The sequence below is a fragment of the Xenia sp. Carnegie-2017 genome, unplaced genomic scaffold, assembly GCF_021976095.1.
Source record: "Xenia sp. Carnegie-2017 unplaced genomic scaffold, XeniaSp_v1 HiC_scaffold_13, whole genome shotgun sequence".
In the NCBI taxonomy this organism is placed as follows: Eukaryota; Metazoa; Cnidaria; class Anthozoa; order Malacalcyonacea; family Xeniidae; genus Xenia; species Xenia sp. Carnegie-2017.
Window position 1 is genome coordinate 6,273,946 of NW_025813436.1, and position 14,506 is coordinate 6,288,451.

Sequence of the window (14,506 nt, forward strand, 5' to 3'; positions counted from 1 at the left end):
ATTAACCTTACTCCAGTGGCGATGGAAGAACGATAGGAAAGGGGTATTGATGAAAGTCGTGTGTATCTAATGGCTCTGGCTTTCTTCATCAGGACCAATGTGGAATAATTCGTTCAGCTTTGTTCGTCTCCGGAAATCAAGTCCCATGTCTTCAGTCTGTACCTATTTGGTTCGTACAATCGTTTAAAACGATTGTTTAGCTCGTTAGAAAGGGAAATACGCAGCGGCTGCAAGCGACTTAAAAATGGCGATTCAAAATTTTTTGCTCTTCAATAGAGATGCACTTTGATCACCTATTTCGACAATCTTGTTAAAACAAACACAGTCTAAATTATTCTGTAAACATAAATAAGGCCTGTAATGAGTTAATATCATTTTTGTAAAATAACTGGTAAATATAGATAAGGTGATCGGAACAAGTAATGAGCATCCAAAGAGACTTCCGACAGGCTTTCCTATAGCTTATTTGATTTCTGAGGACTTCCCTCCGGTGAAATATTGAAAAATTGCTCAATACGCCGGTTTCCTTCATCAAAAAAAAAGGGTGGCCTTGTCTGGGACTTGCAGCAAGGAATGTATGATTTTGGGGTTGAATTCCCTATCCACTCCATCCAGACTCCATCCACTCCGAAATGTAATAATCAAGAGAATTAGTAAAATAAATTTGATGCGACAAATGCGTTAACATAAATTATAATATTTATGATTGATGTCGCTTAGATACCACATAATAACAATGTTTGTGTTTGGAAGAATTCGTTATGGCACAAAAAAAATCGAACATTTTTCTAAAATTATGCTTTGGTCTGTGTCACTTTCAAGTGAATCAAATTAAACGCGTATATCCGAACATTTATGACAAAGAATGAGAAGTGTGTATTAGCTCGGAAAAGCCAAATGTGTTGCTCTTGGCCTAAGGCAAACCGTGTGCATGCTGAAACTGTAAACCAGAACATTGAGGTCCGCGAGGGCGATGGTTACATGTCGTTGTCCGCAATCCAAAATTGTGTATTGTGTCTGAAGGTTGTGGTCGTGAAAACCTTCCGACATCCCAAGTTAATGGTTATCAATTGTCAAACGAAAGGACTTGCCACCTTGTGGTGTTTTTCATTCATGGTGTTGGTGGAAGTTCTGCTATATGGAATGAACAAGTGGAGTATTTTTCAAACTTGGGATATAGGGTTGTTGCCCCTGATATATTAGGACATGGTGGCAGTGCAACTCCACAGAACTCAGCCTTCTATACATTCACCGAACTCTCCTATGATATGTTTGCTGTATTTGATCGCTTTCGAAATGAAAAGAAGAACATCCTTGTTGGACATTCATATGGGTGAGTGTATATGCTAATCTGTTATTTCCATTTTCTAAAAAGGTAATGTTATGGGAATCTTTGATCTTCCAGCTGCTCATTTTGTGCAAAGATTGCTTCAAGCCACGCCAAGTTTCAAAATGATCCTAATCAGTGGTGGTGGACCAATACCATTGAATCCACCACCATGCCACTTCTTCTGTCTACCTTCAATAATCCTTGCATGTCTTAAATCATGTGTAATATGGAGATTTCAAAGGTAGTTATCAATGTCTTTTTTTAATTTATCTTATTCATCATAATTATGTGTTAGCCTTTGGCTGTAAACTTAATTTTGCCTCGGATTGTGAATAAATATCACATAATTTGTTTTAGAATGAGTTTTCATGGTCGTTCATCTCAAGATAAAATTCATTTATATCAAGCTTTTAAAGCTCCTACTCATGTTTTACGTGCCATAATGGTTGGTCAGGTAAGAATCATGTCTCAAGAAAGTGCATATTCAGGATAATGAAATAATCTAGTTTTGTTCCAAGGAACTTAGACACATTCAAATGAATTTTAATCTTGATAATTTACTTTCAAGATCATGCATTCTTTTTTTTTAATTTAGAGATGGAATGAAGGGGATGAACAACTTCACTCAGATATAATGGTGCCCACTTTATTGATCTATGGAAACAATGACAAGCTAGTTACCATGGAAGAGGAGATGCATATGAATCAGGTTAAGAGCATTATTTTGTGAGTTTGGGCCATTCACAATAAGCTGTAGACTTATTCATGAAACATTTCAGACTATTTATGGCTCAACCCTGGAAGTTTTGGATGATGTAGGACACATGGTAATGCTAGAATGTAGCCAGAGGGTGAACGAACTCATTAGGCAATTCCTCTGTCGCGATGTTTCAACAAAATCTGATCAGTTAATAGCAAATCAAAGTGAACCTGGATTGGATGGTGCATGTTAAGACAAATCCAATAACTATACACAATTTTCAATCCTGTTTTACTTTCTGAGGAATGTAAAATTAGCAAGTCTGGAGAGTTCTTGTTGGCAAATGCTAAGCATTCTTCATCTTGTACCTTCCAAAACTGACATACTATTGTCAACAATCATGATCAATATTTCATGAACATGAGCAATTCAAAAGCAAGCTTATTATTAGATGCACAATTAAATAGTTTCATGTCCTAGGATTTATTCTCTATCAAAATTCTGTAAACATTCATTGATTTCACAAGGCTATAATTATGGGTTGTACAAATATCAATAGAATGACTTTACCCATAGACTACAGTAATGCAACCCACATTTAATCATTCCTCATAAAAATGTTGTACATTTAGGCTGTAAAGTTTTTATTAATTGATTATGTACAAAGATACATATGATTACATATGCATTTTAACGCCTACAAGTTCTTCACAATTGCAATTTATTTGCATTTTGTTTGAAAATTTTTCTTCTGTTTGAAAAACGAACAGTTCAAATGGTACATAACGTAGTTATAATGAACTACCAAAATTTCATGTTAATGAATGCGATGATGGATGAAGTTAGAACTCCAATAATGTAAATTAGTAATAATTTAAATCTCATTCCATTTGCCTTAGAGAGAGCCAGCTCCAAATGTTATTTACAATTATTTATGTTACAAATTAATCAATGAAGTCTTTTTGGACAGTAATCCATCAATATTGCAAAAGGTTGATGTTCGTCATCACTGATAATGGGGAAGCCACGACATTCACAGAACTTCCTTGCTAAACATTTTACTGCAATGAATCATTGTTACGTTGCATAGCTACAATGGAAACTCACTTGGCTGTTTCACCATGAGCAGTGCTGCTACTGCAGGGATAACCACAGTTGCACATGGCTCCACGTGGATAGGAGGGAATAGGATATGGTGGTATAGATGGATAGGAATAATAGTAGAACGTAGGAAAGGGTATCGGTCTGGAAGGGATAATTGTTGATGTTGGAGGAACTTGAGAACTCTTCGGAAGCTCTTGTTTTCTTAATCTAGCACGTCTGTTGGAAAACCACACCTAGTTGAAAAATAATTGAGGAACACGTTAGCCGATTGGCAGAGGATAGAACAAAATAATTTAAGATCCGTTTTTGTTTCACGACACGAAAACGTTTTTTGGTTGCCATTTTAAACATTGATAAAACTCTTGATATACCTGTATTCTGGCTTCAGAAAGGTTGATTCTTTGTGCCAACTCTTCTCTCGTGTACACGTCAGGATAATGCGTTTTCTGAAAAGCTTTCTCCAACTCGTCAAGTTGATTGGACGTAAACTTAGTTCTGGATCGACGTTGTTTTTGCTTCAAGATAAGATGCTCAGGATGGAATGAAATGCCCAAATTACCTTCACCGTAGTAACTGGAATCTAAGAGCGAAAACAAAATGTATTAGGTAATGTCATTTGAACGTTATGTGTAGCCTATAGTAATGACGGCAGACATAAAGTGAAAAAATATTCGGAAAATTTCCTTTAACAGCAAATTAATACTTAATATGTGATGTTCCGTGAGGGGATAGTCAACATCAGTTGATGAAGAAAAAGGCCCTCACAGAAAGTTTTTTGAACACCCTTTTTCTTTTCTAGAAAAATGCTAAAATAGCGAGTGACTAATTGAATATCGAAAGGCCGATCAGAGTCGTGACCTTCCTATGATTCTCTTTAAACATTATGTGGTGAAAGGTCGTCATGGTGATCAAAGAGATACTTTTCCTTGCCTTGAGAAGGCGGTTTTCATTTGAAGTTCTATTCATCGTGAAAGACACTTGCCATGTATGACAAACGGAAATAATTGCCAAATAGGAAGGTGTGGTAATTACAGTTTAAAGATTATTTTGGGTAACTTAAAACAGTGGGTTAAGTACTGATTTCACGCAATCATTTTTTCTCTCGCATCTTAAATGAGAATGCTGGAGGTTTGTGAGCTGATTTTTATTCATCTACATACAGTCACAGGTATGAGTACAAATAATTTTTTTAATCAACTTCGTGAACATATCACCAAGGACAACGTTTTGTCTTTGCTTTGCTCACCTTGAAGAACATTAACGTAATCATAAAGGCTATAAGTCACTTAAGTCTAATGTGATATTGACGTCTCTGTATGAGAGGTAGCACTCAGTGAATGCAAAGTACTTGTCACGCAAAGTTTGAACGAGTTCTTTCAGTCTCTTTAGACGTCTCTCAAATATGATTTGCTATCTATTTTCGCTTCAACGGGGTGGGACATTGATGGTAAATATTACTTAATTTAGACTATATTACAAGAGGAGATTGATATTATTTTCTCTCCTTAAATAGTATTCTCTCCTTATTCATACCTGAATCATTTCCTTCATCTATATATTCTGAATCTTCCATCTTCTCTCTTTTGATTTGCGGATCATATTGCTCCGAAGACACGCTCTCTCTATCTTCGCTGCGATGTCCCTCATGTTCCTCTTCTACCACCTTATGTTCTCTTTCCTCCTCTTCGTTCTCACTGTAAGAATGCATCCCGCTGTCTAAGCTCTCTGATCTTAATTTGCTCTTCATCATACGACTTATGGAGCTCAGAGATGGAAGGGTTTCCCGGCTGCAGTACTTATCCAACAACAATCGCTCGCGTATTTCCCAAGAAAACATTCCGGGATACATTGTCCGGTACTCATCTATCTTCATCTCTATGTCCTTTGTGATAACTCGTGGTTTTGGGCTTCCACTCGTTCCTGGTTGAATTGAACCAGTTTCTTGGTAGCGTGATAAGATTTTGCTTACACAACCATGAGAGACACGAAGCTGTCGACTTATGTCACAGGGACGTACACCCATGTGTGCTAGTTCAATAATACGTAATCTTGTGGTGTTGGGTAACGGGCGCCCGTTAATAAACACCCCACCAAGCTGGTTGATTTTACCTTGACCTGTGAAAAGCAATGAACAATGTGTTAAGTGATATAATTGCTTTTGTTCTCTGATTTTCCATATTGGTTATTTGGCCTAGATTTCAGTGATCTAAATGTAGTTTTGAATTTCTTCCTTTTCTATTGTGAAGGACATGTTAGCAACGATAACAATATTTCTTATTTACTGTTTTCATAGCCTACCATGACAAAAGGTTTTTATGCGACATTTTCAAATTCCTGTTGTTTAAAGACCTCTTAGAGACCTTTTGTCGCATCTTTTAATTTATAACACACAGAATTTCCAAAGCCAGTAATATTTTTGTGCCATGTAAGAGAAATGCTGCCAAAATCTCACGATTCTCTAATACAAATATTTTTGTATCCGGTAGAAAGACATACTTTGAAAAAACAAAAAGGTCATACATGGCTCGTCTTGCTTATTGACTCCCGAATAAAACGGACATCAACGATTATACCATTTCTATAGTAGTCTTCCTTACGAGGTTAATTATATCACAGTTTGACGTATTACAAGATGACGCCTACAGCAATTTGTTATATTTGTTTTTAATGCTATCATGTAAAACTTTGCCGTAATATACGATATCACTGCAATCATTACAAAGTGTCTATAATTAATAAACAAATGGTATAACTATGTCAACATTACTCTTGGTTAACAATACAACCATGGTTTGTACAGTTAATGCCACTATTTCTTTACATCGTTTGTGTTTGAAAATGTCAACAAATAGTTTTTAGAGATTTTGCACGAAGGTGTTAATGACAATTATGTAACACAAACATTTAGTGATCGTGGTTTTTAGTTAACTTTTCTTAACGTTGCACATACCAGTTGCCATTTTGCGTTTCATATTTGCTTGCTTTCTATGCTCAATGCGTGGAGAATAATTTTGGCACCTGTTCCCTTGGTTTTACAAATCAGCTATGACACGAATAACTATGGCAGTTTGCCTATATGTACTCTACCCTTATATCTCCTTTAGCCAATCACAGCTCTAGTTTATTGTTTATTATATAAAAGAAATTAGCAGTGTTGCGCTTAAGCGTCGGCAACTTTGATTGACAATTGAAAGGGTGGAAACCACTTTGTTTTGTCACGACATGAAGAGCGGAGATACATAGTAACGGATGTATATGTGAATCAAATTACACACTTTCCTCAGCATTTGTAGTAAAACATCGATTAGCGGCAAGTCCTGAGTAGTTCGGTGTAGTTGAGCGAATATAACTTTCATCTTAACTTTTAATAGTTCTCTTTCAGCTCTAATGCTTGAACATAGTCCAATAACCTTCTAAGGTAGTTGGTATTCCATTTATGGACCATTGTTTAAGTATTTTACATTGATGAAATCAAAATACCCAACATTTTCATACAGTTGATGTCAGAAATAAATTGTTTTACTGGAAAGAGCAGTAAAGTTAAAATCAACTAAAGATAAAATGACGATTTCTGTATCATTAATTTATCGTTTTAATCTATGTGATTTAGTACAGTCACAACGTGTAATGAAATGAACAAGGACTTGTATTTACTTACGCTATATTTAGACAAATAAGGACGAACTTCAAACATTCAAGTGGCTCTGTAAATGACGTTTAATGCGCTAAGGACATTGATGACGTCACATGTGCCCCCCTAACAGATTGTTATGACACGCTTTCAATATTACCGTCTGAAATCTTTGTTATTTAAATACCTAAATAAATGCTTGACGATAAATCAGTACACGTAACGGGTACATTATTTTCCTGTCACGCAATGATAATAACTGGATCTTAAATATATTGAATTACTATTGTTCGACAATGTTTCAATCCGTTCAATGACATTTATTATAACTCATTTATCTCCTGCTTATATTTGAAACAAATACAGTGTTAAAAAAATGATTAAACCTCTATTAGTGAAATGATGATGGTTTTTGAACTAATTACTTTTGGCCAAGTAGATTAAATGGATGGCTTGAAGACCATTCATTTTCAAAAAAAATTTCACCACAAAGTGACGAATATGTAGTTCATTGTATCGTGTTCTGTTGGATTGATTATTATTTGTTAAATGCACTATGTTTGTACGTAATTTAATCGTGACAACTTTAAACAGGTATTTTAATGCTTGGTATTACAAGATGTTATCGGAAAGGTTTTCACCTTTTTTTTTACCTAATCATGACGTTCTCTGACAAAAAAAAAGTCAAAAAATTCTTTAGTCAGTCGTATTGTGTAGAACTTTCTCAGATACTAGTAAAAAATGACTGAACTTATAATTGAATTTACAAATTTGCAAGTATATTTCTAATCAATTGACCTTTGCATGATAAACAAGATTAAATGCTTCCAACTAGCGACAGATGTTGAATATCATGAAGATGTCATAACAATGTTACATTTAATACAAGTGGTTCTAGTCCTGTCGTTTGTCACACCTTATAAAGTTCAGCCAAGGGCAAAAAACTCTAACTTTCCAAAGACTAACATAGCATGGCAGGCATACTGTCTTATTCCTTTTCTCAAAAGGTTGAAAATACGTGTAAAGTTTATCATGTTCTAGCATATGATCCAGTTCATCAACTATGGTTCTTTTACGATCTCAATATCTTTCAAACTTTTGTACTTAGTAGATATTCTTGACCTCATCATACCTGCATTAGAGTTATGGACTAAGACACACTTTTATGTCGTGTGAACGGGGCCTGAGTTAAATATTTTTACCATCATACATCTCTTTTGAAACTTAGATTAATAGTGAAACGCTTTAAACGGCAACAGTACGGCAACATGTGAATATTTTAAGACAATAAAAAATAATTTGTTGTTGTCATGGCAGAACAATGTAACAAGAAGCAATGGTATTAGGGATTTAAGGTAAACGTTTACCATATTGGGAACTGCATGATACCATCATGATAGGTAAATGAGTACGGAAATATTAAACTTTGTTTGTTTGTAAACAACACAATGTTATAGTTAGTGGAGGTGGTAAATAATTGCATGATTTCATAGTGATACAGTCGGTATGTATTCGTTTGTTGTCGTGAGTTATATAACAATCTAACTGGATAAAAGAATTATATACTTTCCTTTAAAATGTTTAGAACCTACAGAAATTTATAATTCTGACTACAATACTACTGTTTATATAACTTAAGTAGTCCGATTTTAGTAAATTGGAAACATTATCGATCATGTATCGTCTTGCCCACCCACATGCAAACACTTCAACAGTTGGAATAATATGGAATAGTTTATATTAACTGCAGAAACTGTATCTAATCCTTATAATTTTAACCTCCGGTATTTAATATTAGATGCACGGCAAGTTTGACATGCGGGGGATGATGTGAGACTATTAAACGAAGTTTTTTAGTAGTGTGTACCACAATTACATTGATTGCTAGTTAGTTGTTACTAACGAAGAAATCGAAAATAACTGAGAAATCAGGCTAGTGCTGAATTTAGGCTTGCTTCAAGCAGAGTTTTTTTCTAACTTTTATGTACAACCTTGTAAATCAAATTAAACATACGAATTCGCCCTATCTATCTTCTTATTTCACTTTCTAAATATTTTTTGGCAAAGTCAATAGAGAGTTTGTTCTAAAATGACATAGCGCTACCATTTGTTCCCATATTTCATGAGCGAACTCGCTGTGCTTGCGTGTGTTGGAACAATTTTCTTTCTATAATTGTCGCCTCACCAAGTGGCGTAACGAAGATGCTAGTATGATAATGGAATTTCAAAACAAAGGTATAGTTTACTCAAAGTTCTCCCCAGCAAAGTTTGAATTTTTGCACGGAATAATGCACGCTATTTGTGTGTAATTTTACCAAAAAGGTTTCCGTTCGTTTGCCTGTCTCAATAAACAACTCATCAATTTATAATTTCTAAGGTATTGAAGAGTTATTTTAGTCAGTGAAGTGAATCATCAAAGAGTTTTGGTTTTATATTACTCAACATCTGTAAGTCTAGAGTCACTTTTGCAAGAAACGCTTTTATTGATGTAATTTTGCACGAGTTTCTATTAGGTCATGTCTTATAAAAACGTCGAATCATTCTATCCCAATAGTCTTTGCTCGCTCTCGAATACAGTCCAGTCCCTCCTTAGGTTCTTTATTATAGATGACTCAAAAAAGGCTTAAAATAAACAGTCATTCTTAAGCTAAACATCTTTACATTACTTGGTGTTTACCAGTCAGACTTGTATCTTATCTAACCCTTATACCATCATATTACTTTCGGCAGGTGTCCGCAGGGTTTTTTTATCGAAGCCTGTTTCATGCATCGTGCCTTCTCTATTTCATTAGTTGCCCTATGGAATTCTTTTATGTCCGCCAAATTCTTTGATGAAAAGTATAAATGTATATATATATATATGAGTAATCTAGAATTTTTTCAGCGAGCCTTTAAATATTGTGTGTGTATGGTTTGTTTTTTTCATGAACATAAGGCAGCTTATAAATGTTTTTGACTAGTCTCACATATATACACCATATACAAAGACGATAAACATGGCATTTAAAATATAATATACATTTATTATACTGCATGTCCAGTAAGTTTGGTTCCTTCGATTTTTTTTTCAAAATAAGGCATTCTGCCACAAATGAAGTTTATCAATTATCATATGTGACTCCCCCAAAGCATGCATTATATATTGCAGTTTCATTTTCAAATAACAATAAAATTCCAAAGATTTTAGTTAGAGTGAGCGTCTTTGATTGAAAGGGATAGTGAATTTTTTTCAAAGCAATTTCTTTCAAGTCAACAAATCAACATTTATTTACTAAGAGTTCATGTTGTGGAACTCTGAAGGCTTTGCGTGGTTAGAGGCTTATGGAAACTAGCATTTAGGATGTATTTAAGCTGAAACGTTTGTGACAAGTGTAGTTGAAATTGTTCAAACAATTGTTGTCTTGTCTGACTTGAATAGCCAGTCGTAATGGCGTCATTGGCGTGAGTGATCGCACGATGCTGGCAACGATAAATAGAATGTTTTACTATAAAAACAGCTTGAAATTGTGATCATAGCATTTCATGTCGAGAAAATTTGAAGAGAGCAAGCAACCTTACTCTGACTAGAATGTTCTCTAAAAAAATTTTAGTTTTGCATCAGATGATGGGTGTTCAAGCGAACTAAAGCTCAACATAATGCTCTTATTAATTATATCCAATCAGATATAATTACGAGATTAAATGGTTTAATAACCTAACATTAAAAAGTTCTTTCAGGGTAAATTTAATTTGTCACGAAAGGTGCAAGATCGAGCGCCCTGGAAACTACCAGACTATGCACGTGAATAAAGCGTGAGCACTTATTTAACCGTTTTTTTGCTAACCGAGTCCAGTTGTAACTCTATCAAGTAGGAATTATTTCGGAAGATTTTAAAAATAGATCAATCCCGCGGTTTAGTACTTTTGAAACACAAAAATAGTTATTCACGTAACACATCTATAAAAGTGTTCTAATTTACAAGATCATTTGGCTTTCATCACTGTTTCACATCAGTTTTCACCCAAGACAATGAAGAATTAGAAAAATATGTGCCGTTGATGAAACAGTCGATGACTTTCATTACGCTCGCTACTCTGTTTGACCAAACGTGTCATGCGATGTTGCTATTATTATTCACTTATTAATGTGATATTATAAAAAGATGTATGTAATGTACCTGCTATTGCTGGAAATCGCTCCATTCTGTCGTGAAGATTGCAGAATTAATAAATGTGCAGCTGAGATTAGTTGTGCCTATGCAGAGCACTTCAGTTTTGTTGAGCACCTTTGATAATCAACTTAATTTAATCTTGTTACACGGGTGACGTGGTTGTACTCAGTTCTCATGCGAACGTAGCTGCAGGGCGCCAGGTTGGTCCATTCAAATGAGCATTATCCTTTCACTTCACTAATACGCACTGAACAAAGCACCTAATAAGCAAACCGTATCGAATTGAAAATGTTCCAGATACAGAAGGCAGAGGAATCAAATGAATGTAAATGATCTAATACCAGCTTCTCTTTGTCTTCCTCTTTGATTCATTATGAAATAATATTTCATATTCACATGGCTTATTTCAAATAATGATGAACAATGTTTTGATGACTGATATCGTGATATTTAGCCGTATTCCAAGTACAAACATAGGTAGTTATTTTCTGATAAGAACCTATTAAAGGCTCTTTATATGAACCATAAATGACAAACATTCCTATCGCCCACATCGCCCCAAGATTATTGGCGATATGGCACATCGTTCTCCCCATATACTACAGAAACCTCACCATATAGGCAAACCGTGAAATACAGTCGTGGTAGATTCGTGGTTAAACGAAATTCACTAACCTGGAATCTTTCGTCTTATGTATTAGGAATCATCCCTTACATTTAAAAAATTTATTGACGTCATCACTTGGACCAATGACGCAGGAGCAGTGATCTGTCCCTATCGCTTTATCTCTATGATCTTCTAATCAGCACGAAATATCTGTTCAGACAAAAATTGTATACCTTGCATGGCTTGCTCTAAGTGTCCCTACAATTTTTCCAACCGTCTATATCATTCCTATCGATAAATTATCAATGTGGGTGGAGACAACAATACATTGTATACACCTCACTCTTTACCCTTGACGTTATGATCACAGTGATTGAATTTTCATATGAAAGTTATATCGAAGGACAATACGGAATGTGATTTTCACAGCTCTGTTACATGCATTGCGAGCTTTATTTTTCTTAAAAATCGTTACACAAGACACATGTGTAGATTACGAAGCATTATCAAGCTGAATTAAAGTCATAAAATCACAAAATGAAACTTTTATAGATTTCGTCTGTGACAAAGTCATGAATGTGGTATTGCAGGACCATGTTAGCTATAAAGCTGCCGGTACCGTTGTTACCATAAGATACCAAGCGATCAAAATTGAAATATTTTAAATAAGCTTCCATTTTTGATCAATCATTTCTTAGCATAACTGAACTCTCCTAGTTTCTTTGACACGTGACAGCTGAACGATTGTCAGTCGTTCAAGGTTTCCGACAATGTTGTGAGGTTTACAGTGCAATTGTGCATGAAAATATTACAAACTCGAACAGATTACGTAACTTTGATGACAAGGTACTTTTTTGTTCGAACAAATTCGCAAAAACCCAACCAAACACAATGCAACACAAATAAGTTGTTTAATCTGTGTTTTATTCACAAATATATATATGCGATCTACAGATTATTTTTCACTCTTAGATTCCCTTACACTAGATTGTCGTCTCTTGGCCAGCAATTCTTGGCGCTTCTCTCGTGATTCCTTGGCCCGTTTAGCTAACAACTTATGATATTCAGCTTGTTCCTCTCTATTTTTCTGGGCACGCTTTCGTTTATCCGCCATCAAACGTCTTCGCCGTTGCAATCTCTGCGGTGTCACCAATCTCTGTATCTTTGGTGCCTTTGACTGTTGCTTCTTTCCTTCTTTAACAGGAAGTGGTCGACGGATCACATACTGTCGGACATCATCTTCTTTACTCAGATTGAACAACTTTCTGATCTTGTTGGCTCGTTTAGGACCCAATCTCCTTGGCACAACACGATCAGTCACACCTGGAATTTCTTGCTCGCCTTTTTTGACAATCACTAGATTGAGCACACTCAACTGGGAATCCACAATACAGCCACGTACAGATTTCCTTTTTCGCTCACCAGTTTTCCTTGGCCTATAACATGACTGGCCTTTAGACAAAAGAAGACGCACCCTGCCATTGGTCATTACACCTTGCTTCATGGGGAAACCTTGCTTATCATTTCCTCCGCTGATACGAACAACATAACCCTACAGAAAAACTTGTCAGAAAAAGTTTCAAATATTTTCAATAATCTTTGAGCTACCTTCCATTCATCTCCTAAGCACTCGGCATTCACTTCCTGAGCCATACGCTTTTCATAGAAGTTTCGCCTGAAAAATAAACAAATTTTGTACTTTAATGATTGCAAGCTTAAATTCTGACATACTACAGTGCCAGTCTGCCAGACTGGAAAGTCTGTAATTTGCACAAATGAGATTTCAAATTTTCTCACAGAAATTCCTATTTTCCTCAAAATTGTACATCCAAGATCGTGGAGGCACTATGCAAACGTTGCAGTCTGGCCAGTCTTAGCAGTCAACACATTTTTTTGATCATGTGACATTGACCTTATGCATCTTAACCTTACTATTTGTATTATTACCCGTTCACACAGTCCGATTTGTCAGATCTGATTTTGTCGGATCCCAAAAAAAGACTGTGTGAACATGTAGAAAGTGAGCCTCTGACAGTCGAATCCATCAGTCTCAAAAATCAGATGGAATTCTCAAGCTTTTTTTCATCTATACTTCCCAAATTTGAGCTGTTGTGAGAAATTAGATTCGAAAAAGACTTGAAAACAAGTATAAGAATATGAAAATACATCAATAAATGTACTGGATAACACAAATGGCTGCTCTCAAGACTATAAATACCTAAACAAACATAAATGTCAATAAAACTATCAGACCATCTGAAAAAGCAATAAAACGTCAAAACCAAACCAGTCAGACCCGAAAAATCGGATCGAGTGAGCCGGCCTTTAAATAGAAGACATAATGCTTTGCTCTCTCAGGGAATTGTCCTTTGATGTTAAAAATTTCACATGCAGGACATGTTTCACTCCTTGCCAACATCAGTCGATGGCTATATTATGTAATGTCATTTGTACAGTTAAATGAACTATTTGTGTTACGCTGACATATGAACTGATGTAAGTTCTTACAATTTAATGTCATCATCAACTTCAATAATTTTCTGAGCTCCTGTAGCAGGATAGGCGATGTTCAACTAAAAGACAAGAGATACACAGTTGTGTGATGTGCATTTCAGGTGCTGATTTTCAAGGTAAATGAATATCAAGACATTGGGGATTTTTCACTAAAACCTGTGCACATGAGATATTAGTTTTGGTAAGCTTGAAGACTTTCTAACACAAACATGAGAATAAAAATTACTCGATTGTCCTGAGTGATGATAACAACAGTAGCAGTGCAAAGTTATAATCCATCAAAATCAAGATCAAAAGACACATCGAATGATTTTTTCATTTCATATAATATGAATTCGTATACAATATGAAATTCAAAAATCGTTTAACAAAAAGTAAATTTCTAACAGGTAAAATTACCTTCATTTTGTCACCGGAATCAAATGAAACCTAACGTAGTACCGACATAAGGAAGAAAGACCTAAGAAAC

At 35.3% G+C, this 14,506-nt stretch overlaps 3 protein-coding genes across 5 annotated transcripts; 1 reads left to right on the forward strand and 2 right to left on the reverse strand.

Annotated features, from left to right (window-relative positions):
- Positions 1 to 29: 29 nt before the first annotated feature.
- LOC124433574 (protein ABHD8-like) lies at positions 30 to 2,733 on the forward strand. Its single transcript, XM_046983367.1, has 5 exons — positions 30 to 1,333; positions 1,406 to 1,571; positions 1,688 to 1,784; positions 1,926 to 2,039; positions 2,110 to 2,733. Exons 1-5 carry the CDS (start codon positions 1,207 to 1,209, stop codon positions 2,281 to 2,283), a joined length of 678 nt encoding a protein of 225 aa, XP_046839323.1. The 5' UTR covers positions 30 to 1,206; the 3' UTR covers positions 2,284 to 2,733.
- Positions 2,609 to 11,606, reverse strand: LOC124433572 (paired box protein Pax-3-like). 3 transcript variants are annotated; one of them, XM_046983363.1, is made up of 5 exons: positions 11,592 to 11,606; positions 10,923 to 11,176; positions 4,668 to 5,249; positions 3,506 to 3,714; positions 2,609 to 3,367 (listed from the first exon to the last, which is right to left on the reverse strand). In XM_046983363.1, exons 2-5 carry the CDS (start codon positions 10,945 to 10,947, stop codon positions 3,134 to 3,136), a joined length of 1,050 nt encoding a protein of 349 aa, XP_046839319.1. In that variant the 5' UTR covers positions 10,948 to 11,176; positions 11,592 to 11,606; the 3' UTR covers positions 2,609 to 3,133. The 3 variants fall into 3 exon arrangements, with proteins under 3 accessions (XP_046839319.1, XP_046839318.1, XP_046839320.1); XM_046983362.1 differs by lacking the exon at positions 11,592 to 11,606 and adding an exon at positions 11,258 to 11,533; XM_046983364.1 differs by lacking the exons at positions 10,923 to 11,176; positions 11,592 to 11,606 and adding an exon at positions 6,085 to 6,191.
- An 820-nt stretch (positions 11,607 to 12,426) lies between these two features.
- Positions 12,427 to 14,505, reverse strand: LOC124456870 (40S ribosomal protein S6-like). Its single transcript, XM_047007184.1, has 4 exons — positions 14,437 to 14,505; positions 14,032 to 14,096; positions 13,132 to 13,198; positions 12,427 to 13,075 (listed from the first exon to the last, which is right to left on the reverse strand). Exons 1-4 carry the CDS (start codon positions 14,440 to 14,442, stop codon positions 12,479 to 12,481), a joined length of 735 nt encoding a protein of 244 aa, XP_046863140.1. The 5' UTR covers positions 14,443 to 14,505; the 3' UTR covers positions 12,427 to 12,478.
- Position 14,506: the final 1 nt, after the last annotated feature.

Bases quoted from the DNA above. Each gene is read 5' to 3' on its own strand.
- LOC124433574 (XM_046983367.1), top strand. From the start codon at position 1,207: ATGGTGGCAGTGCAACTCCACAGAACTCAGCCTTCTATACATTCACCG. The intron at 1,334-1,405 runs GTGAGTGTATAT...TTGATCTTCCAG, and splicing joins CTTGTTGGACATTCATATGG to CTGCTCATTTTGTGCAAAGA. The intron at 1,572-1,687 runs GTAGTTATCAAT...AATTTGTTTTAG, and splicing joins GTAATATGGAGATTTCAAAG to AATGAGTTTTCATGGTCGTT.
- LOC124433572 (XM_046983363.1), bottom strand. From the start codon at position 10,947: ATGGAGCGATTTCCAGCAATAGCAG. The intron at 5,250-10,922 runs GTACATTACATA...TGCTTTTCACAG, and splicing joins GCGATTTCCAGCAATAGCAG to GTCAAGGTAAAATCAACCAG. The intron at 3,368-3,505 runs GTATATCAAGAG...TTTTTCAACTAG, and splicing joins TTTCTGAAGCCAGAATACAG to GTGTGGTTTTCCAACAGACG.
- LOC124456870 (XM_047007184.1), bottom strand. The intron at 13,199-14,031 runs GTAAGAACTTAC...TTTATTTTTCAG, and splicing joins GTTGATGATGACATTAAATT to GCGAAACTTCTATGAAAAGC. The intron at 13,076-13,131 runs GTAGCTCAAAGA...GTTTTTCTGTAG, and splicing joins GCTTAGGAGATGAATGGAAG to GGTTATGTTGTTCGTATCAG.